The sequence below is a fragment of the Balaenoptera acutorostrata genome, chromosome 3 (assembly GCF_949987535.1).
Source record: "Balaenoptera acutorostrata chromosome 3, mBalAcu1.1, whole genome shotgun sequence".
NCBI lineage: Eukaryota > Metazoa > Chordata > Mammalia > Artiodactyla > Balaenopteridae > Balaenoptera > Balaenoptera acutorostrata.
Window position 1 is genome coordinate 70,162,675 of NC_080066.1, and position 25,874 is coordinate 70,188,548.

Sequence of the window (25,874 nt, forward strand, 5' to 3'; positions counted from 1 at the left end):
GTTCATAACCTTAGGCAAGTAGCTTAATCTTAGTCTCAGTTTCCTCATGTGTAAAATGATTATGAAAATAGCATCTATTTTATAGGTGTAAAGGTTAAGTAAGATAGTGTACATAAAGCACTTAACACAGTGTCTGGCATACTTGATGAGGGCTATTATTACTGAAGAGTTGAATGACCAAAAGTACTTTTCAAATGTCCCATGTACCATTTTAAGATGTTCATCATGTCCCATTTAAATTTATTTTCAGATATCTTAGCACCCTTCTTTTTCAGATATTCACTCAGTTTCAGAACAGTCTAATTTTGTTTTGCACAATGAGTCCAAAGTTTTAAGATGATGTTTCATTGCTGACCTTTTATCTGCAGATGTAAACCAAGTAACATTGCAACCCTGCAATGCCAAATGAAGATCGTATAGCACATTTTGAATCAGATAAGACCCAAGCCAAAATTAAAATGAGCGATGAAACAATTTATAATGCTATATTATCGTGATGCAACATGCATTATTGTAATTGTACAGTTGACTATTATGCCGTGCCAACCATGTGTACCAGAGAGCTTGCCTGGCTTTTAATGGCTGGGAGCACACAGGTGGTGTATGTAATACTAATACCAGCTAATGTTAATGACATGCTTACCCGGGGCTAGGCACTGCTTTAAGACCTTGACATGTATTAGCTCATTTGATCTTCACTTATTTGTCCTGTGTGATCATTATAGGAGTGTATATGAGCAGATGTGCATTTCAAAATATGACTAGTACACAGATAAACCCTATCTAATTAAAAAACACCCTTATAAGAAATTCAAATGCACACGTGCACACACACACACATACACACACATATATGCGTGTGTGTCCATGTGCTCGTGGAGTTAACCAAATAGCACAAATTAATGCATTGATGGTATCTAATGCGTTAAAATTTGGTATCAAACTTAGGTATTTATGTATTGTACTTTATTACACTTCAAATCGCTTAAATATTTATCATAAAAATGAAATATGAATTAAATGCTTGCAGGCTCCCTGAAGCTTATTGGAGCTCTTCATAACAATTTGAAAACCAGAGCATTAAACCTTATTACTCATTTACACTGGAGTGTGAAAGGAGCCAAATCAGATCCTTTTCTGCACACAAAGGTGTGAAAAAGGGAGAAGTATGAGATTTTTAATATTCATTAATTTTTCAGAAAGACAGGAACCTTATTAGGCACCTATTATGTTCCAGCAATGTCAATATATTATCTATAATCCCCATAACACCCTTGCCTAGTAGACACCATTATTCTGATGTTACAAAAGAGGAAACGGAGGACCTGAGATGTTAATTTGCTTACCTCGGGGTACACAACTGGAAAAATGGCAGGTAGGACCCAAACTCTGATCCATTCAATTCCAAACCCTTCCTACCACCCCAGACTGCCTCCCATCTAGCCTCCCCATTTTATAAACCAGGAAAATGAGAACGAGGGAGCTAGAGTAAGTGGCCCCTAGAAACAGCTAGTTGGTGGCCAGGCTGTTACAAGAATCCAGGAGCAAGGATGTTTCCCTAGGTAAACTCCATCAGATGGCCCAGTGGGAGGGTGCCCTGTGCCTGCTGGGAGCCAGCAAAACCACTACTTCACTTCTAGACTTGGCATCAGGTAACATAGCTTCAGTGCAGGGATTGGATGGATGAGACCAATTAGTCCTCTTCTATTATGTGCAAAACACTGCTTGGTGCAGTGGAGGATGTGAAAAACAGACAAACGGTCCAGACAGCAAGGTCCCTGTCCTCATATCAGTATGGGAAAGAGGGCATCATCACGTGAAATATTAAATAGAATCCCTGGAAGGGACCTCAGTAATACTTTGGTTTTCCCCCTCGACCCCTACAATAATGTAAGTTCTAAATGGCTGTATAAAACATGGCATAATACAATATGTGAAGATTGCCAGTAGTCATAACTAATATTTTCAGAGCCCTTATTTGTACCAGGACCTTTGCTAAGTGCTTTGAATTATCTCATTTAAATCTCAATATAATCCTATGAGATACTCTTATTATGGACGTTGTCCACATGAGGAAATGGAGGCCGTTTTGGGGGAGGTTCCCTTTCTAGTTAAGGTCCACACCAGGCAGTCTGACCCAGAATCATGATGCTCCCAGCTAAAAAGTGGTTGCAGTTTGGCATGGAGTTGGTTTGGGAACGCAGACAGGATCTCAGCACAGAAACTCGAGAAATACAGCATTCTGAAGAAGTTAGAGAATGTATCTGATGAAGGTATGGCCTCTGATTGCCTCTCCCCACTCCCAGATGGGCTTCTGTGAGAGAACCGGACATGAGCCAATGACATTTGCCATATCATTTTCTTCAGCTTTCCCAGCACGCCAAACCAAAGCAGAACTAAAATTCTCAGTAGTGACAACATCCAAAGGCAGTATACCACTTCTACCGCCACCACGTTGGCGGAGTAGGCTGTAGTCAAGAAGAACATGAAAAGTCATTGTTTTCTTGAAAACTCTTTCAAGACAACCTGAAGAGAAAGCTCCCTTTAATGACAGAAACGGGGATGTGGTACATGCCATCACAGTCCTTGGGTAATGACTATGTGTCATAAATAGGATATGGCATTTCTGAATGACTTTAAAGCTATTTCCTTTTGTTCAACTAACTTAATTTACCAAATGCTCCTGGGGAAAGGGAGGGGGACCAAGATGCTGACTCTGCATTTCCTGAAAAATCAACATTTTCTTTTTAAACTGTTCTCAGAGAAATTCTGTCTGATTGTTGTCTGCTGGCTCCCTCAAACCCTACCTCTGTCGAAATCCTGCCTTGGCAGGTGTGAGAAAGAATAGATGCAGAACTTGAGTGAATACCCACATCTATTTTTGGAAAAAAGGAACAGAAGCAGCACAGAAGGAAGTAAAAGAGATAATTGCTGGCTTGAACTGCAATACATTTTACTTGTGGGCAGAGGGCCAGCTTACAGCAGGCGGAATATGCAGGCCCATCTTATTGGAATTCAGGGCTGGGCCTCCATTCTTGTCCGGAGACAGCTGTAAACCAGCAGCCCATAGCATCACAATCAGGCACCGGGTTTTGTCAAGGAATGCTGATATGTACAGAAGCAGCTTTGTCTGCTTCAACTGCACCCCTGCCTAGTGAAATGACAGTCAGTCTCTGATTCCAGATGACAAGAACTGGATATAAACTTAAAACAAATGGCGACCTTTCAAAAGATTAATTTGTTTACCAACAAAATGTTCCCTCTTTGTCATCCAAGATGGGGGTGACCTTCACTTTCCCGTATCTAGGCTGAAAGGATGCTGACTAAGTCATCTGTTAAGTTAACTCCATCTCAGCAATTATTCCCTTTTTTATTTTTAGTGACAAGAAGCGCTTATTAATTCACTCTGCTTCTTGTTATGGTTTATAAATGCAACAAGCTCATTCTGAATTACTGCAGTGTAACATCAATTTGTTTAAATCTAATTCTGCTACTGTTGCCAAATTATGTTGTGACTGTAATTGTGGCCATATGCATGGGCTTAAAACACAATCATGTTGTGAAATCGTCCTTCTTTCTCCCCCCTTGCTACTTACCCCCACCTCTTACTTCTGGTGCTTCTTCTAAGCATTTGACACTAACACAATTGCCTCACTTTCCATTACTTTATCACTTCAGCAATGAATGTGCTTTCAGTGAGAGAGATTACTACGTACACCCCAAGTGAAACAGTAAAGACTGAAACTATGATTTGTGAAGTATGGTTGCTACCCAACTAAGTTAGTGAAAAACGCTGCATAACATATGACTCATAAAATCTAGAAATCATAAAAGTATTAAATTCAACCTCATGAATAAATAAAAGATTCTAAGTTTACATTGCATTATATATTTATTTATTTGGAAAGTGGGACCAAAGAACTGGTATAATTCTACAGCAACTCATATGTTGCCAAAAAGAAGAATGTTTTTATGATTCTTTTCTAGGTCATAACAGTTATAATCAGAGTTATTTGTGCAGCAATTCAGAGCAATGTTTTGTTTGGCTTTTTTATTATGCATTCATAATCGTTCTTTTAAAATTCATGGTAACAGATACATGTTTCAAGCCTTTTAAGAAACCCTTCTTATTTAAAAAAAATAAATCAAAGTCAAATTTTCTGTAGCTCTTTTAACGTGTTGCATTAGAAAGTCTAACTGGAACTAAATGTCAGTGAGTAAGTATGAATGTATCAGAGATTTCTTCTTGTCTATCCAAACCTATAAGGCTCTACTCAAGAACACGTTAGAGGGTTTTTGTTTTTGTTTCTAATTTGGCAGATTTAAGATATTGAAAAAATCAGTGACTTTCACTTTTAATACTTTTTTTTGTAAATTGCTTTTACACAAGCGAGTTACAGGATATACAATTCTGAAGGCAGTTTTGTGGTGTGTGTGTGTGTGTGTGTGTAGTATCTGTGTTTTCAATGCACTAAAATCTTTGCATAAGCCCATATTATCAGAAAGGATACACCTCTTCATAAAATGGAGAAAATACCAGTTTCTGAGAACTAGTAATGTAAATTAGCAACAAATTCAAATTTTCTCTGTCAAAAATGTCTAAGGTTATTTACAGGCTTTTGACAAGCTGTTCAAGTTTCAGAAGAAGTAAGGAAACACATGGCCCTCAGCAGCCAAATAATAATCCCCTTTGAGTGTTTAGAGTAGTTATAAAAAGCAATTAGCCCTGATGCTGCTTTTCTAATTAACTGTACATCACAACACTAGACACATTGCTTCAGTTTGGGCAAGTGCTTTCAAAAACATTTTTATAAGTGGTAAATCACAACTGTGTTTATTCCCAAATATTCCTCATGATTGTTTAAAGCCAAACACTGGAATATTTCTTTCACAGGATTTTTTGCACAATGCTTGTTTTACAAATCTAAAATGAAACATGTTTTTCACTTAGTACCATCACATATACATATATCAACATAAAATGATAGGGTCAACTATTTTGATTGAAATGCCAGTAGTTTGGGCAAGATGTACATAATGTACATACATTTTAAAGTGCTCTGGTGTAGATTTTTATGGAGTCAAGTTTCATGGGGAAAAACGGATCTTAAATACAATAAATGAGTATACATTATCTGTGTCATACAAGGCCAAGTGCTTTCCCAAATCCTCTGTGTTCAAAGGACAGGGGTACAATATCCAAGGCACTCATCCTATTTGGGAATTTGAAAAAATATATAATAAATAACTAAGATTCTGCTCCAAATTCCAGATATAATTTTGAATTCCCTATTTAAGTCAGAATCTTTACTCAGATTCATTAAAGCAAAGCTTAATCCCCCTAAATCTAGAGGTATGCCTTTTCAAACTTCAATACTCATCGGAAAAAGTTTGCATGAAATGCTGCAGTTGCCTTGGGCTACAAAGCCTCAGCGCTCCACCAGCTAAGCCAATATTAATTCTAGATTGAAGGGGAAAACCAACAACAACAAAAGAGAAATCTGCTTCTGTCTGTACAGCCAGAGAAATAATATTTTTATTTCAAGGGCTTTGGGCTCACGGGAAGCAGATAAAAACCCTTTCACATTATTCACAGTGACATTTTAAATAAAGTTTCAGCAGGAATAAAAATATCTAACTTTCTGGTTATTTCTTAGACTATAAAGTGCTCTTAAACCAACCCTGTTAAAATAACATAAAGCACATATAAAGAAACTGAAAATATATTTCAGGGTTACATGAATGAAGTAGGCAGTTGAAAATGTCTCCACAGGAAATTTGGAAGATTAATCTAACAGACTGTTATGCTGGTTAGAAATGGTTTTGCAATTTAATTCTAAAATTAATCTTGTTTTTAGTTTTGATTTCACTGAAGGATACATTTAAGAGCTTTTGAGAGAAGCCAAAGGTTAAAAAATGTATTTAAAAATGTATAAATATCACTTTAGTAATTGTTTTCAATATTAGAAATGATCTCAAATAAAATAATTTTCCAAGTAAAATGAAGCACTACTCCTGATTCTCCTAAGAAAACCCTGCAACACAAAAAGAGTACAGTCCTTGCTTTGGGACACTCAGCAGCAAGTCAATGGCAAAAATAGGCACAGACTCTGAGATCCCTTAATGTCAGTCTCCGTGTCATTATTTTTCCTTCTCATCATTTTGCTGACATAAAGGATTAATCCCTACTTTCTTCAGATTTAGAATAATATTCTTAACATTTTGCATATTGTGTGAGTATACACCATTGAAGCTCGTGCTTTGCTGTTGTTTTCTTTTGCTTTTTCTAGGAGAAGCATGTACAAGAGATAAAATATTTAACATCTCTGTATTCTTTTTGTTGTTAAACTACTTTCTCTTGTTAAAATTATGGTACTAGCTTATTTAGGGATATCAGATAAAACAGAAAAATTTGAATGAGCTATAAATAGATCTCTTAAAAAGAGGTTTACATTTTCTTCATCATTTCTAATTACAAACAGAATGAAAGCCACTCCTTTTCATCTCCAAAAAATTCTAAGGACAAAAGGATCCAAATTCTCACTTAAAAATCTACATTGTATCTTATACTACTAAAAAATGACTTTTAACTCTAAAAAAAAAAGAGCTCATTAAAACAACTCATTACTTACACATGCTTTTCTTTGATTAATATATGGCAAACTGATTCCATAGGTCGCATTTACAGCAGCTCTGTGGTGGATGTTTTCAGGATCCTGCATGATTTTTATATTCAACCCTGTCTTTCGCTGAAACAAAGAAACAATGAAACTTTCATGCCAGAAGAACAAGACTGCCTACTAACATTTTATATCCTCAAAGGAGTCTAAAGTTCTTTGAGAATAATTATTCTAATGTAATTCTCACTGGAAAAAAAAGTATATCTTTGGGTCTTTTATTTAGGTGACTAATTAGTCTTTTATTCACAGAAAAGGAATTTTCTGCAGATTTTCCTCTGTGTATCCTGTTACTCATAAAAATCCATCTGCAGACGCCATTCTTTTTCTCAAAAATACTGCTAGAAGCCAACCAAGGTGGACAAAGGATAGAATACCTGGTCTCGATTTATTTTTAGCTTTCCAGGTCAAGAATTTTGCCAATGAAATCTATACTACGACTATGCAGGTAGAGGGCTCCCTTGGTCTGTTAATGTGTCCCCTTTCCTCGAGGGACATTTACAGGTAAATCTCAGTTTGGACTTGGTAAATTTACCACAACAAACTTATCCACTCCTTCGCAGAGCTTTTGCTATCTATAGGAAAAATATATGCTCTCCTTAGAAAAAAGAAACAAACATCTCATTTGAACCACGTGTTCCTCATTTAAAATAATTCAAATGAGTTACTGCTGAGATGCTTAAATTTGAACCACCAGAATAGGCAGCACAGTGGCAGGGGGGAAGGGGCACTGGATGAGTGACCAGAGACCTAGGTTCCAGTCTTGCTCTACTGCCTGTGTGTGACCTTGGGTAAGTTACTTCCCCTCTTTGGAAGCCAGTTTCTTTATTTGCAAAATGCGACATTAGACTTGACAGTCTGTCTCTTGAAGGACTATCAACCCCCCAATCTCCCCCTCCCATGTTTTGCTTTCTATTATTTGACGCTAAGAGGTAAATTGATACTTAAGGAATATGGTAGTACCAACAGTTTCTGAAGTCTTTTGTGACTTTTAAATTTAGTGGGTTTTAGCATATTCACAATGTTATACAACCATCTCCCCTACCTCAAATCCAGAACGTTTTCATTACCCAAAAAGAAACCTCATACCCATTAACAATCAGTGCTCATCCCCTCGTCTTCCCAGAGGCTGGCAACTGCTAATCGACTTTCTTTCTCTTGGATGTGCCCATTCTGGATATTTCTTATAAGTGAAATCATACAATATGTGGTCTTTGTGACTTTTTTAAAAGGAGGTGTGAGCAATTAAAAACACTGATTTCCTTTCAATGGAGTGTCTTAGTTCTGAGGGCGATCTGATGCAATTGTTAAAATGGTTATAGGAACCAGACAGATTAGCTCATGCTGTAGTAATTTCTTTGATCTTAAGCATTCATACATGGCCTGTGCCTGAGGTCAAAGCGAAGGGGAAGACTACAAAAACACCTATGGAATGCATGCTGTCTAGATAAGTTATTTCTTAACACAGCCTCCAAACCTTCTTTTTATTTTTATAATAGTTTTTAGACCAAATCTCCAAATAACTGCACTCAATTGTGCACATTATTTAACCCATGCAGGGACACAGGTTACAAATAAGGCACAGCTCTTCCCTCTCCTTAAAGTCTGTGTGGTGACAAAAATAATGTAGTGCCTAATTATAAGTGGCTTTCCTTCTGTGGGTAACCCACACTTACAGCACTACTCCAGGGTTTTTGCATGGAAGCTGAGTGCCTCTTTTATTGAAATTAATACCTGAACATAATTTTTTCCTTCTTAATTAAACTTTCAGAATAATTTCCATTCTATCAAGGATTGGGAAATTGCTAATATGTATTATATTGGCTGGATGTGGTTTCTGTAATTAGGGTGTTTTTTAAATGTGTATTCTGTATACAACTGATGGCAATAACTTCATCTATCTTGTCTAAGCTTTGTTAGAACTTTTGAATTCTGGGATCATTGGCCCAGTGGACCATAGCCATTTTCTTAGTTTTATTATGCTCCGTCAACTTTATGTGGCTTTGGGACTGGTATAGAAAGGAAATGATCAAATACAGAATCATTGTTAAAACTGGCATTAAAAACTAGTTGTTTCCTTCCATTTTTACATTTCTGTGGCACTGGACACAGATATTTCTGGAAAGAAATCAAAATGTAAAGAGAAATCCAACAGAAATGATAGGTTGTAATAGTAATTCTTTATTAGTCAGCTTCTAAAGCAATGGAAAAAATCCTTTAAAATTATTAACATTCTAATATTTTCTCTTTTGACACCAAAGCATGTGTATGCCAAAACAATATGTAGCACATGTGATTTAATTCCCCTTTTAAAAAATATTAAGAGCTTACATTTAAATAATATAAAAATATCAAATGGTCTCACTGAAAATCACTGTCATATACATTCATAACCTAAATTTATCTTACAAACCATCTATAGAGATGTATAGGGAAATATTTATGAGCATAAGCTACATTGTCAGACCCAGTAATAAGATTTTTCAAGAAAAATAATTATAGATTTTAAAAAACAAAAACAAAATTAATCATTCCATTAAGCATAAAAGCAATGCTCTGGAAGATGATCATTTTTTACCAACAGTAAGATAAATATCAGAAATAATTCCAGAAAATTTTCTTAAATTGTTCAAGAAAAGACAGCAATTTATTTAATCTATCTTGAGTGACTAAACAATCTAAACTTTGTATTCTCTCCTTTTGATAGTAATTACAAGCAGATATATCAAATGTGACTCTCATTTAGACTTTGGTTTGTAAGAACAAAAGTTATTATCAGAGCCAATTACTGTTTTACCTACATGGCTGCACAGAAGCAGGGAGCTCAATTTTCATCTCATCAGTGATTTTGTGGTATTTATTTTATTACTATGCCCACAAAGCGATATAAGAAGGAAATAGCTTATGCTATTAAAACTAGGGCTTGAACATAAGAGGCTAAGGTTTCTTTTAGAAGAAGTTCTGAATTAAAAACACTAGGCATCGTGTAATGCCAGCTCCCCAGACATGGGCAGACCATAAAATGACATACATCTGAGCAGTAGATCCCACACAGAGTAATCAAAATTGAAATGCTTCACAAACAAAGTTGAGACAAGCTATTTACTAAGTTACAGTATTATCAGCATAACATTATTCTCAACAGTGTTTGCTACAAGTAATGCCTTCTTTTTTAAAATTCAATTTTATTATTTATTTATTTATTTATTTATTATTATTTTTTTAATTAAAAAATTTTTTTGGCTGTGTTGGGTCTTTGTTGCCGCACGTGGGCTTTCTCTAGTTGCAGTAAGCGGGGGCTACTCTTTGCTGTGGTGTGCAGGCTTCTCATTGTGGTGGCTTCTCTTGTGGCAGAGCATGGGCTCTAGGTACACGGGCTTCAGTAGTTGTGGCACGCAGGCTTAGTAGTTGTGGTTCGCGGGCTCTAGAGCGCAGGCTCAGTAGTTGTGGCGCACAGGCCCAATTGCTCCGCGGCATGTGGGATCTTGCCGGACCAGGGATCGAGCCCGTGTCCCCCGCACTGGCAGGTGGATTCTTAACCACTGCGCCTCTAGGGAAGTCCCACTACAAGTAATGCCTTCTAAAGTGTATGTTGGTTAATATCATATTCCCACTGGTTAAAGGTATCTGCTGTTTACTCTCAAAACCGAAAAAAAGAAAAAGAATCCAGTCACCTTTAATGCTCTGATTCTTTCAACCATTATTATATTTATTTGAAAGAACAGTAGATACCAAGTCCTAGTTCAAGCTATATGATCTAGATTTTTCATTTGTTAAAACTGGGTAGTAATACCTACCTACATGGAGTTGTTTGTGAGGTTTAAGTGACTAATGTGTGTTAAGTATCTCAAATGATAAAGTACTACTTAGGATCCTACAGGCCCCCAAATAATAATGCAATGCATTGAAACACTTCAAATATATAAAAATCCATAGTTCTTAATAATATTTCCCCCTTCCCCAAAAAAACTTAATTGATAAATTAATCTGAAAGTAGATAGATCAAAGAAAGAATCATACATTTATCCCGCTTTTCCTGAAAATCTGTTTTTCAGATTCACCAAAGAGTTGCTAAGGGAAAGTTCTTCAGAGAAGCTAATAAATGCGGAAGGAATGATAGAATTATAAAATTACCAATAAATAAATAAATAAAATTATGACTTTGTAATCCCTAATGAAATAATTAGGTAAATATCAGTTTTTGCTAATATCATTAGGTGAAAGGTTGTGGGGAATTTTATTATTATTGTTATTATTTTAATTAATTTATTTGTTTATTTTTGGCTACACTGGGTCTTTGCTGCTGTGCGCGGGCTTTCTCTAGTTGCGACGAGTAGGGGCCACTCTTTGTTGCAGTGTGCGGGCTTCTCATTGTGGTGGCCTCTCCTGTTGTGGAGCATGGGCTCTAGGCACATGGGCCTCAGTAGTTGTGGCACACGGGCTCAGTAGTTGTGGCTTGTGGGCTCTAGAGCGCAGACTCAGTAGTTGTGGTGCATGGGACCAGTTGCTCCATGGCATGTGGGATCTTCCCGGACCAGGGCTTGAACCCGCGTCCCCTGCACTGGCAGGCGGATTCTTAACCACAGAGCCACCAGGGAAGCCCGGTTGTGAGGAACTTATATAGGATAGATCAAACTGGTAATACTCAGACTCACTGATCAATCTTAATAACATCATTAAAAGAGAGAAAAGAAATTGCCTCCTGATATGCTATAAAAGGAAGTACACCGCACTACCTGTGAAGTAGTCCCACCAAAAAGATGTCACCTGAATCTGATCAAGCTTCTAGATAAAACTACTAGTTTACAAGAAATACTAGGGACAGAGGAATGTGTAAAATGACACCATGAGATTGCAATCAGCCAATCCAGACTAAGGGGGTGGAGAACCTGTAGGACAAATGACCTGGGTTCTTTAATAAGTGACATTTAAAAAAATTGAAGTACAGTTGATTTACAATGTTGTGTATAAGTGACATTTTTTTAAATGAGGGAAACTGCTATAGATAAAATGAGATGCAAATGTAATGTGTGATATTGTACAACATGGGGACTATAACCTTTAAAAATTGAGAATCATTATATTGTACACCTGTAACTTACATTGTACATCAACTATACTTCAACTTTAAAAAATAAACAACAACAAAAAAACACAAATGCAGTGTGTGGACATTGTTTACATCCTGATTCAAACAAACAAAAGAAGAACAATTTTAAAGCAATTGGGGAAAACTGAACATGGACTGAGAATTATACAGTATTAATGCATTGTTAAATTTGTTAGATGTGATAATAGTTCTGTTTTTTTTTAAGTCATTATCTGAGGTGTTTAAAGGTAAAATGACATGATGTCTGGGATTTGCTTTAAAAGACTTCACCGAGAAAAGTGGAGGGAACAGATGAAATAAGAATGGTAAAATTAAGGCAACTGTTAAAGTTGGGTGATGGTTACATGGATTTCATTTTGTTTTTGTGTCCATTCAAAGGTAAATTTTCATAATAACAAGTTATATTTAAAATTAAAGTGAAGTTAAAATTTAATTATTCATTAATTTATTATTTGAATTCTAACATTCTATGCTTCATGATATTCCCTCTTACCTCCCTGCTAGGCTAGGGGATCAACAATCACAGCATCACTAAACCCCAAGCTGCTTCTAAAAAGCCCAGCTGCCTCAGGTTCACAAAACCTTAAGACTTTAATTCCATTCCGATGTGCCTGTCCTACGTTCTGATTCCTGTAGCTGAATTGTAGAACAAGAGGAAGGTTGGGGGAGAGAGCTAACATTTATTCAGCCCCTATTTTGTGCTCGGCACCACACTATGTGGGGGTTGTCATAATCCAACTGCCGTCCTATAGCCCTTAAAATGGCAAGAGGGAGCATATGATATTATCGCTACTTTACTAATGAGGACAAACGGCTAAGGGACTTCTCAAGGTCATATAATCCAAAAGTGGAGAGACAGGATTGTATTGATGTCTCTGACTTCAAGAGCCTCTTTCCATCATAATATGCTGCCCCATTACAATGAAATGTTTGTTGATACACTCTTGATTTAACTTCCTATATATCAGGATCTATCTATCCTTTACTTCCTCTCTAATCCCCACAGGCACTGCTTTGATCTGTGCCCTCATTGATTATTACATGGACCTCTGTAATGGCCCCTACAATGGGTCTCCTTACCTCCAATCCATCCTCTGCATGACCTTCAGAATGCCTGAACTTCTGATCACTAATTGAAATACGTATCTCACCTCCAGTTAAAGAAAAAAAAAACCCCATAAATCCAGACATAGAAAAATTAAATTTGGTAATGAGAAGGATAACGGTAATGAGAATAAGACTGTTTGCTGTATGTGACTGAAAATTGGAAGACTATTACTTCAGTAAGACAGAATTTATTGTTCTCATGTATATGAAGTCCAGAGATAGGTTGGTCAGGGTTGGTTTGGAAATCCAGGAAGTTACTAGGGACCAGGCTCCTTCCAGCTTAATATTCTGCTATCCCTAATGTATGGGCCTCTTCCTCCTGGTCTAAGATGGCTGCTAGAGTTCCAGCCAACACAGCCCCATTCCAGGCAGCAGAGTAGAGAAAGGGGAAGAAAAAGATCAAAGAGCACAAGTCAGCTATCTTTTAAGGCAGTTTCCAGAAAACTTCCCACAATACCCACCCCTAACATTTCATTAGCCATTACTACTTGGTCGTATAGCTATGTCCAACTGCAAGGGATGCTGGGAAATGTAGTCTTTATGTTGGGCACCCATATATCTAGCTAAAAATCAGCTGCTCAGGAAAGCCATTGGGGTCCAGTCCCTTTCCCCCTTTCTGTCCTAACCATCCTCAGAGTATTGCCCTTTGTCCCTACGCTTGTCACCTTGTGGTTGCAAGATGCTTGCTGCAACTCCAGTTGTCATGTCTGTGTTCAGGGGAGAAAGAAAGAGGAAAGGGGAGAAGGGACATGCCAGTTGTTACTATATCCTTTCATCTGGAAAGCAAAATATCCCCTAGAACCAACCCCAGGAGACTGCTGCTCAGTACTCACTGGACAGAATTGGGACACATGGTCATACTTAGCTGCAAGGAAGGCTCAGAAATGAGAACCCTTATTCCGCCCGGCATGATGCCATCCTGAACAAAATCACAGTTTATAGTAATGCAGATGAGGGAATGGATACTGGGTAGGGAACTAACAATTTCTGCCACAATCATGCAGTCTACCCTAGCTAAGGAAGCAATTACAATAAGATAAAAGTGATATATAGTGAAATAATGAGAGGTCAGTGGATTGAAGGTCCTTACTGAAGTGAAGAATTGTTGGAAGAACATACTATGTGAGCTGGCAGACTAGGACATAGAGGTCAGAGATTGCTGTGCTTGAAACAGATTTTAGAGGTGATGTACTTTCTGGTTACAACAAAGCCCAGGCATTCGGCATATCCCCCTGGCCCTACCAGAGTACTTTTGCCAAACCTCTAATATTGCACTCACCACTCTGTCTGTAGAATGCCTGTCTACAGACTGTGAGCTCCTACAGCACTGAAATTTGCATTCCAGCACCTAGCACATAGTAGCATTAAAATCAAAATATTTGAAGACATGAAACAGCACACCAGTGAGGAAAGACATTTTTTAGTTTTACTGTGTTTGTGTTATTCTTACAATATGCCATGGAGACACTGTCATCAGCTTATAGCAGTAGTGTGTGCCAAAGGTGACTTTCTGTCCTGTTTTTATGGCACATGGGCCAATTGCTAAATCTGTGACCTCCCTTCTTTGGCTACAAGCTACTCTCATGAGTTGGTGGCCAGGGAATGAGGGCTCCCTGAATGCCCAGAAGTAAGCATCCCCTGGTAAGCCAGGGAGAGAGGCAGGAGAAATTTGGGATGCCATCTTTGAAATGTTATTGAACCATGGAATACCGTATAATAAATTTTGAGTATGCTTTGCAGTTGTAGTAAATAGCTTATGTTTCTGGGAAAGATGCTGTAAGTCATAAATATGTAGCTAATTGAATCTTCTCATAGAAACAATGTTATTAGAAGATATAGTCCTAAGGGCCTATTTTTTTTTTAAAACATCTTTATTGGAGTATAATTGCTTTACAGTGGTGTGTTAGTTTCTGCTTTATAACAAAGTGAATCAGCTGCAAGGAAGCTGATTATATGCATATACATATATCTCCATATCTCCTCCCTCTCGCGTCTCCCTCCCACCCTCCCTATCCCACCCCTCTAGGTGGTCACAAAGCACCGAGCTGATCTCCCTCTGTCCTCAAGTCCATTCTCTACGTCTGCATCTTTATTCCTGTCCTGCTAAGGGCCTATTTTTGATGCCCATTTTTTATAGAAATAACCCCAAATACCATGTTTAATCACCTGTTCCACTAACCATAAGTTATACTGTAAAGTATAAACCTCTTTATATATATAAACTAATTGAATGGTAACCAATTACAGTAAAAAAGCATTGCATATGATAGAGTATAATAGTGTATTATAAATAATTCTAATGTGGCTTCGCAGTTGCCATATTAGTATCACTGCAACAAATCAGAAATGGAAAAGGTCACTTTTATCAGGAGCATTGCATTGAGAAGTTTCTTTGGGACATTTAGAGGGACATATCTGAGGGTAATTCTGGGGATGGTTAGGACCTTTTGTGGAAAAAATCAGGAATTTATTCAGCTGCTTTCTTTTTTTTCCCCCAGTTGTAAATTTCCCTGTGGCAAACACAGGGAGGGAGCTCAAGGTTTCGTATTTTTAACAGTGGTGAGGAAAAGCCAGGACTCTGAAGTTAAACAGAGCTGAGTTTGAATCCCAGTTCAAATAATAAAATGAACTGGGATTAAGCAAATAATAAAATGCTTACAGCAAAGATGTGTACAGCAAAGATGCTTATGATGAGAATGCCTTGTGTTTTCCTTTATTACATTTGCCAAAATTTGTAACTAGATATTGAGTTATATGATTTTTTAAAAAATGCCTGACTTCCCACTAGATTATAAGCTTAATGAGGGCAGGATCCATGTCAGTTTGTCCATTGCAGTGTAATGCCAGGTTACTCTCAACAAATGTTTGTTGAATGAATAAATAAACTATTTCTTAGTTTTAAATTACTATCATCTCTCATCTTCGATATGCTCGTCTGTCAGATGGGGATAACAATAATTCCTTCCTTCAGAAATGTTGTGAGGATGAGATATGATTTCATCATCATGGCTAACACAGGCTCCTGAATGGTCTTCCTGCTTCCACCCTTGCCCTTCTACATCATATTCTCCACATGGCAGGCAGAGTGACCCTTGTCAATTGCAAATCATATCCGATTGGTCCCCTGGTGAAAAGCCTCCCATCTCACTCATATCTCCGCAGTCCTTACAATGGTCTGCAAGATCTGGTCCCTATCCCTGTTCCTACTTCTCTCCCCCTTGCACATTCCTCTCTAGCTTCCTTGCTGTTCACACTCCTAATTCAGGGTCTTTTCAGGTTCTGTCTTCTCTGCCTGGAACACTCTTTCCCCACTTATTTGCCAAATGACTTGCTTCCTCATGTCCATCAGATTTCTGTTCAAGTGTCACCTTCCAAGTGAGATCATCCCAACACTCCCTATGTTCCTAACCTAACTTTTCTCTCATCAACTAACATACTATATGTTTACTTTTCAAACTGTTTTCTGTTTTCCTAATGACTACCTTACCCCAACTAGAATGTAAGCCCCATGAGAGTAGAGAAATTTGGCTGATGCCTAAAATACTGCCTGGTACATATCAGGTACATAATTGAGGTTGACCAGTATTCATCAACAAATAAGAAGAAGAATGAACACTTACATAGCACTCACCATGCATGCGGCACTGTTATAAACATGCACGTATGTTAACTCATTTATCCTCACAACAGGGTGTCATAGAGCCCATTTTGCAGATGAGGAACTGAGGCACAAAGAGGTTAAATGACTTGCCAAAGTACAGGTAGTAAGTGGTAGAGCACCGGGATGTGAACTCATACTTCTGACCATCATGTTGCCATCTGTTGAGAGCCTCCTCCAGGCTGGGCACTGTCTAGGCACTGGTTACAGTAATGAACTAAACAGAGTCTCTCTGCTTTAGATTAATAGAGACTTAAGAAATAAAATAATCAAACACAATGTACAAATCTTAGCAGATCCAAGTTTGGATAAAAGACCAGTAAAAGCCATTTGGAGGATAATAGGGGAAATCTGAATAAGACCTGAGTATTTATTACATTCAGGAAGTATTGTTATAATGGTAATGTTATAATGGTGTGATAACGGTATTGTGGCTAAGTAGGAATGTGTTCATTTTTAAAGACACATGTTAAAGCATTAAGGGGTGAAATGTCTATATGTCTGTATTTTAAAACATTTCAATAAAAAATAGATGAAGCAAAACTGGTAAAGGTTAACAATTGTTAAATCTAGGTGAAGGAGAAATAGTTATTCATACACTATTTTTGGTTTATTTGAATATTTTCATACTAAGAAGGTTTTAAGAAGCCACAGAAAGGGAAAAATAGTTTTTAAAGTTTCTGCTCTCATGGAGCTTATATTCTAATGAGAAGACAGAGATCACAGTGCTTGTTGGTTACTTGTAGGCATTCTCTTCTCCCCACTTTATTCTGTAAAATCCACCCGCTATTTCACCAGCAAAATTTTCCCACCCAATATTAAGTGAGATATAACTCACAGTGAAAATCTGTAAAGCAACCCTTACTTGCCCTGACATTTTCTGTCTTTTATCTCTCATCACATTATTCCTCATAATGGCAAAAATCCTCAAAACTTTAGTTTTTATCAAATGTTGAAAATCACTTTATCAGTGAGATCCATATTCACAAAATTAAAGATTCTTCCCATCTTAGACACAGATCTTGTACATTGCTGTATCGTATTAGATCACAATATATATTTTTATATTTGTTTTGATTGATAAAGCATCCATTTTATGGAATTCATTTGGAAAATAACTCTCAAGCAATGAGATGTGTTTTTTTTCCCTGCTCCACAAACATACAAATTGTATCATGCTTCTAAGTAGGTCCTTGTGTTTAAACAGTTTAGGAACTTCTATTTGAAATTGCCTTCAGACTTAGCTTGCTGAACACAGCAAGAAAATCAAACACTCTCTTGGCCTATAAAGGTTTTCTCCTCTTCCTCCCTCCTTCTTATCTATTTCGTTTGTTATTTCAAACCCTTTCCTTGACTGTTATGAGTACATGTGCGCCTATAGTCCAAGGTGCCTAAAAGAAGGGTTGGGCTGGTGTTGATTTGGAGCCTTAGCTCCAGTCTTTTCTTTATATTATAAAGAAAAGCCATCAGAATATGGCTTTTTCAAATGTAAAAGAAATTGATAAACAATTCTTTATTGTGATTCTTAATTACAACTGAGAAACTCCAGATGATTTGTCATTTTAGTTTTTTGGTGTGAAATGGAATTCCAAAAACAATTTCTTCACTTTGGAGAAAGAGCTTAAAGTAGCAACTGGGGTTTACCTAGTTTAAAAGGTTGGTAGTGGGCAATTAAAGGTGGTAATATCCCAGCTGGATTTCACAGCTACTCAATAATACAAGCTTTGAAGTTGGTGTAGTAGGCTTATAGAACAGCTGGCAAAACAGCACTGTTTGTCATTGACTTTACAGCGCAAAATTAGGGCTATCTTTGTGTCAGCAGTTATGCATTTTTAAGCAGATGTCACTGATATTAGATATAAAACAACAATAGGGATCCAGGCCCTGAAGGTAAAGTCAGGGTGGGAAACAGTCCATGCCCCTTTCTAAATGAAGCTCACCCCTGCTCGCAGTATTTAAAAGAACACGGGGCACATAAGATCCCTTATCTTTATAATCATTTGCCAGGATTCAGAACTCTTTTGGGAAAATAAATTTCTGGCCATAGTTTTTTGGTTTTTTTTTTTCCTGGAATAATAATAGCAACTATGTGTTCTGAAATAGTCCTAATTTCATATATTTTATTTCATTGTCTTTATAACCTGGAGATCTCTAATCTTCCACTTATGGACCAACTCTGGCCCTCCTGAGATTCTTGGCAAAGTAAACATTTAATGAAAGCAGAGGCTTAATAGTAAGGAAGATGAGAAGTTTAAGCTCCCTTTATGCCAGCACTCTGTTTTTGTTTTTGTTTTTCGTGAGAGCCTTTATTATTACCTGGTATTTTCTTACTGATGGTCTATCTCCGGCCCCCTAGAATGTAAGCTCTGTGAGAGTGGGGGGCCTGGTCTGAATTGTTCATCCCAGTGTGCCTCTAACAGTCCTTGGCACACAGGAAGTACTCCACAGATAGTGGCTGAAGGAACCCAATGTGACAAGTGCAGTGACAAACGTAGGAGTGGGCTGCTTTGAGAGTGCAGAGGATCCTGGATTAATATTTTATATGGGGATGAGCACACCATTAGAAGTCACTGTGGCGGTTTCATTTATTCATTCAACAAACATTTGTTGAGAGTAACCTGGCATTACATTGCAATGGACAAACTGACATGGATCCTGCCCTCATTAAGCTTATAATCTAGTGGGAAGTCAGGCATTTTTTAAAAAATCTATAACTCAATATCTAGTTACAAATTTTGGCAAATGTAATAAAGGAAAATACAAGGTATTCTCATCATAAGCATCTTTGCTGTACACATCTTTGCTGTAAGCATTTTTGCTGCAAACATCTTTGCTGCATAACTAATTGGCCAAAAGGCAATTCTGCCATGAAAGATAAAATAACTGGTTGACAGTTTTTGATTTGACAGTTTCGTTTCCACTGGTTGAAATGCATTAGTCATTATTGATGGCTTTATCAAGCTGATCGATGATGATTTGCCCCAAGAACTGGTTTCTTATTTTGAAGCACACTACCTGGAAAGAGAAAGAGACTGAAGGCCTTGAAGGTGCAGAGTTGAAGCCATGTTTCGCATAGAATTTTGGAACATCTATCAGCGGACATGTAACAAATATGCCAAGCATAGAACACAGCTTAGCGGCTTTCACAGGGCAACGCAAAGCTCAGGTACAAACACGCACCCTAGTATTTGGAAACTGATACCTCTCTTAATGACGGACAAAATGTCAGTGAAAAAGAAAAAGCACAATGCCAAACAAGGAGACGAGTCAATAAACAAACAAAAATATGCATACAGTACTATGAACGAAAGACTTGAAAGACAAGTGCTTAGGTAAAACCCACAAAATAAAATTGGTCATTTGCACAGTAGTGCCATGATCTACCCACATTTTAAATGTATTCAAATATTTTGTATTTTGCAAAAAAGTCATTTAAATTTTGTTATTCATTTCTCATGCTTCTTTATGTCCTTGTTAATGTCCCTCTTTTATTTTTTGTTATTTTATCTCTTATAGCAAAATTGCCTTATGGCCAATTAGTTATGTGGCAAAAATGCTTGTGGTGGAAATGCTTGCAACAAAGATGTCCACAGCAAAGATGCTTCCTACCAAAGTACCTAGAACTAATACAAACAATTGTAAAAAGGGTACCATGTGATGGTGGCACAACTCTGTGAATATACTAAAAACCTCTTAAAAGGGTGAATTTTATGGGATATAAATTGTATCTCAATAAAGCTATTACTTGAAAAAGGGCATCACGGTGGTTAAGAGCACAGCCCTGGATCCCTACATTTCTGGGTTCATGATCCTGGCTCTGACACTAGCTGTGTTCTCTTGGGCAACTTATTTAACATTTCGGAATCTTGGCTTCTTCATCAATAAAATGAAGATAATAATAACATCTCCTTCTAGAATTATTCTGAAGATTAAACAAGTTAATGTTCCCAAAGCACTGAAAATAGCACCTGGTACCCAGAAGAAGTGAGCTGTTATCACTTTGGGGGAGTCAGGAAGGAAACAGGAATCAAATTGAAAGCATAACCAAAAGCCAGAAACCTCTTGGGCTCTATTCCTTGCCACCTGGAAACTTAACTTCAAAGAAAGCTCTTTTGTCATAAAAATTGACCATGCCATGAACATATCTGAAACAACAATGGCATGTTTTCTCATTTAGAACACAATTTCCCACCTTTGCTCTTGAAAAAAAAATTCTTTTCTAACAGCTTTATGGAGATATAATTCATAAACTTTAATTTTGCCCTTTCAAAGTGTATAATTCAATGGTGTTTAGTAGATTCACAGAGTTGTGCAGCCATCACCACTATTTAATTCCAGAACATTTCATCCTCCCCCAAAGACACTTGACAACCATTAGACGTCATTCCCCACTCCCTCCCCCTCCTCCTTCCAGCCTCTGGCAACCACCAATCCACTTTCTGTCTCTATGGATTTCTCTCTTCCTACCTTTACTCTTGGAAAGGCATGTGGAAATGAACTGTGCTGTCTTGGGGGTTGCCAAAGTTTCCCCTCAGATTCCAGAGGGAAAATAAATGATTTCTGATCAATTACAGCTGGAAGCAACCTAAGTTTAAAAAAAAAAAGTCAAATTTGCTATCATAAAAGCTTCACAAATTGTAACTTGAAAACAATGCTTCCTAGTTAAATTACATTTTATGGGAAATATTCTATTGGTAGTTACAATAAATTTGACCAACTTTAGCATTTTTACCACTATAAAACTGCAGTTGTTTATTAAGCATAAGAACTTCCTAGTCTGATAATGACCATTATAGCATGAATAAAAAGCTCTATCTCTGGCTGAGTTTATATGATGCACAATTGACAGAATTACTACTCTATAAAATATTTCTCAATTAAAAAAATACAATATGCTGTATTTTGTTAAATAAAATTAAGTCACAATATAGCCAATGTTAAATATATTCAAAATGCTGATCCCTAAGCAGTTCATCCTTATATTCTTCATTTATTTTTTTTAGTATTTTTTTTTTCATAAATTTATTTATTTATTTATTTTGGGCTGCATTGGGTCTTCGTTGCTGCGTGAGGGCTTTCTCTAGTTGGGCCAATTGGGGGCTACTCTTCCTTGCGGTGTGTGGGCTTCTCATTGCGGTGGCTTCTCTTGTTGCAGAGCACGGGCTCTAGGCATGCGGGCTTCAGTAGTTGTGACACGCGGGCTCAGTAGTTGTGGCTCCCGGGCTCTAGAGCGCAGGCTCAGTAGTTGTGGTGCACGGGCTTAGTTGCTCCATGGCATGTGGGATCTTCCCGGACCAGAGCTCGAACCCATGTCAAACCCATTGGCAGGCAGATTCTTAACCACTGCACCACCAGGGAAGTCCCCATCATTATACTCTTTAAACTTCTGCTATTTTATATAATTGCAGAGACTTAAGGATCAAAGGTGGTTAAAGGTCTTCCTTGTTAAGCAGTGAGGAGTTCCATGGGATAGCAATGTGCAAACAAAATAAAGTTGTTAGAATGTGTATATGTCTGTAATGTAGGTCTTAATTTTAACTTTAAAGCAGGTTCCAGTTCTTTAAGATGGTCAACATAATTAAGGTCAATTAAACTCAACAATCAATGACTCACTTTCTTGATTCTATTGTGATGCCCACTTTTGTAAAATTACAATTAAAAAGCAATTTATGGACTCTGGTTTCATTCCAACATGTAAAGAGCTTGGAAGTTATCGCTCCAATCCTCAGCAAGAAAGCTGAAGAATCAGAAAAACAACTCTTCTTAGATACATCAAAGAATTGAGATCACAGGGAAAACTGCTGCCTTCAAAACTGGAGAAAGAGGTGGATAAAGCCCAAGAGCAGAAACCTGCTGCTGGAGCCAGTACTGGGAAGAGCACTTAAATTCTAGTCCACAAATTTCTGGAGGCTCAGTGTGGATTCCCTTGAGAGTTAAAAACTCTGAGGGGCCAAGTCTTAGGATGGCGGATGACCCATACTTCCATGAGTTTTACCCCTAGGAGCCCCACCTTGTATTCTCTGTGAAGATCAGAGAAAAATCCCCTCCTGCTTCCAGCAGGGAAAAAGGAAGAGAATACTCCAACTTCTGTTCTTTGTTCTGTTCTCTATAATGAAAGCTAGGTCTCAGGGAAAACTATTTTATTGAAGCCTTATCTGACCTGAAGAAGGGCAATTAGCTAACTCCAGCTCCCTCTAGTCTTCCTGTCTCACCTAAGGGGGGGAAAATGCTGAGAAAAACTTGTGATAGTAACAGGGGCACAGACCCTCCAAAAGAATGAGACCTAATCACAGGATTATTGCATGTTTCTCCCCAGCACATACTACCTCCACAGAGCCTCTGCATATAGAGGATTACAGGTGAAAGAACTGCAAGTCTCAGATTCTATTTAGGAAGGAGTTTCTAGGGAAACCCAAAAACAATAGGGGGGACAAAAACAAAGATAGCTGGGGAAATTGAAGCCTCAGACATCTACAGTTACAGTAGACAGTAAATACGACATAACTCCTGGCCAGATAAAGGCCTACTTACTTCACACTAAATGCCTACTTACCTCAGTTCCTATTACCTAATACATCATGTCAAGCTTCCAACAAAAAATGACAAGCCATGCTAAAAGGCAAGGAAAAGAAAAAACAGTCTGAGGAGACAAAGCAAGCATTAGAATCAGATTTAGATATGACAGAGATTTTGGAATTATCAGACCAGGAATTAAAAATAACTATGATTAATATGCTAAAGACACTAATGGGAAAAAGTGGACAATATACAAGAACAGATGGGTAATGTAAGCAGAGAGGTTGAAGCTCCAAAAAGAATCAAAAGGAAATGTTAGAAATAAAAAATATTGTCAGAAATGAAGGATGCCTTTGATGGTCTTATTAACAGACTGGGCATGGCCAAGGAAAGAATCAGTGAGCTTAAAGAAATGTCAATATAAACTCCAAAAATGTAATGCAAGGAGAAAAAAAATTAAAGCAGAACAGAATGTTCAGGAACTGTGGGACAACTATAAATGGTGTAACATACACATGTTGAGAATATCAGAAAAAGAAGAAAGAAAGGAGCAGAAGAAATATTTGAGTAATAATGGCTAAGAATTTTCCAAAATTAATGACAGATGCTAAACCATACACCCAGGAAGCTCAGAGAGTACCAGGGAGGATAAATACCAAAAAAACCACACCTAGACAAATCATATTCAAACTATTGAAAACCAAGGACAAAGAGAAAATCTTGAAGACTGGGGGGAAAACTTACCTGTAGAAGAACAAGATTAAGAATTATATCAAACTTCTCTTCATAAACCACGCAAGCAAGAAGAGAGTAAGGTAAAATATTTGAGGTGTGGAAAGAAAAATCCCGCCAACCTGTAATTCTGTATCCAGCGAAATTATCTTCGAAAGTGAAGAAGAAATAAAGATGTTCTCAAACAAAAACTAAGAGAATTGGTCACCAGCGACTTGTCTTGCAAGAAATGTTAAGAGAACTTCTTCAGAGGAAATGAAAATAAAATAGGTCAGATATGGGATAGATGAGGCAAGCGGAAAATCCAGGGACCTCACAATCATGTCCTCCCCTTCTCTCCACCTTTCAGAGTCTTCTTAAGTTTGTTTTATATATAACATCCAGGGGTTTTAATTGTATTTATCAGAAGGAATAGGGGAAAGTATGTCTATACCATCTTCCTAGAAGTGAAACTCTCTTAGTGTATTTCTTACAAATCCTTTTACCTCTGTAGATTATGTATTTAGAAATGAATTTGGGGACTTCCCTGGTGGCGTAGTGGTTAAGAATCTGCCTGCCAGTGCAGGGGACACTGGTTCGAGCCCTGGTCCAGGAAGATCCCACATGCCGTGGAACAACTAACAAATCAACCTGCCCTGTGTGCGCCACAACTACTGAGCCTGCGCTCTAGAGCCCGAGAGCCACAACTACTGAGCCCACATGCCACAACTACTGAAGCCCAAGTGCCTAGAGCCCATGCTCCGCAACAAGAGAAGCCACTGCAATGTGAAGCCCGTGCACCACAACGAAGAGTAGCCCCTGTTCACTGCAACTAGAGAAAAGCCCGTGTGCAGCAACGAAGACCCAACGCAGCCAAAAATAAATTAATTAATTAATTTTTTTAAAAAAGTGAATTTGAATTGAGATACAATTTTGGATCCCCCTTTTTTCCCCTCAACATATGCTGTGAGAATTTTTCCATGTCATGAAAATGTCTTGGACAATATCGGTTTTAATAGCTATATAATACACAAATGTGTTGCAGATTTAATCATTGTTACTGTTAACATTTAAGGTATTTCCAAGTTTATTGCTACTAAATATAACACTGAAATGAACAAACTTATACAGAGGTCCATGTGTATCTCTCCTTATATCCTAGGATAAATTCCTAAGATACAAACTACTAAACTAAAAAATAACAATTCAAAAAATCTTCTCACATACGTTGAAAAACCTCCTTTTAGAACTTTGTGACAACTTATACCTCCCACCAGTAGTATAAAAGTACGCCCATCTTTCAGCCCCCTCATCAGCACTGAGTATTAGGGTGTTTTAAATGACATGTTTTGCTAATTTGTTAAGAAAAACAGTAATATATAATTTAATTCTTGTTTACCAGTGAGATTAAATATTTTTCACCTATTTACTGGTTATTTGCATTTCTAGCTCTGTGAGTATTCTATTGATGTCCTTTTGTCTATGTCAAGGGTTTTTATTATTATTATTATCAGCAAGAGCGCTTTGTATTTAAGAATATTAGCAATTTTTGTATCACGTGTGTTGGAAATGCTTTCCAATTTATTGTTATTTTTAAATTTTATGATGCTTTTAAAATTTTTATTTTTTGTTTCAAAAAATTTCAAACCCATAGAAAAATTGAAAGAATAGTGAGCATCCAAATACCCTTCACCTAGATGACCAAGTGTTAACAACCTGTGCTTTGTCTCTCTCTGTAACTAGGATGTAGTCATATTCTGTATAAGTGGGATTTGTGTACTGCTTTGTAACAACCCAGAAGAGATTGGCTCCAAGGGGGCTTCAATAACTGAGTGAAAATGTACCTTCTAATCTATACTCATCATTTAACAGAAACTTCTTCTTTCCTTCTCACTGTTTCTCACGATTATCTGCTTTATTCTTGTTTTTTTTTCCCCCTCAAACACTAGCATCACAGAATATAAAATGAAGATTTCTATGCAGTTCTGATGGTGTTGGTACAGATGGTAGTCACCCTCCTAGTGTCAATAAGCAAAGCGTGGCCATTAAGAACAGTGTGAGCAGATATCTCAAGCAATAAAATCTGTGCAAGCCA

At 37.4% G+C, this 25,874-nt stretch overlaps 1 protein-coding gene across 1 annotated transcript in view; it reads right to left on the reverse strand.

The window, feature by feature from the left end:
• The window catches only part of IQCH (IQ motif containing H), a 210,553-nt gene that overhangs the window by 168,328 nt on the left and 16,351 nt on the right, over window positions 1-25,874 (reverse strand). Inside the window, exon 4 of the mRNA XM_028166528.2 lies at window positions 21,020-21,137. Coding sequence (XP_028022329.1) covers window positions 21,020-21,137 — 118 coding nt within the window. The remainder of the gene's footprint in view (window positions 1-21,019; window positions 21,138-25,874) is intronic.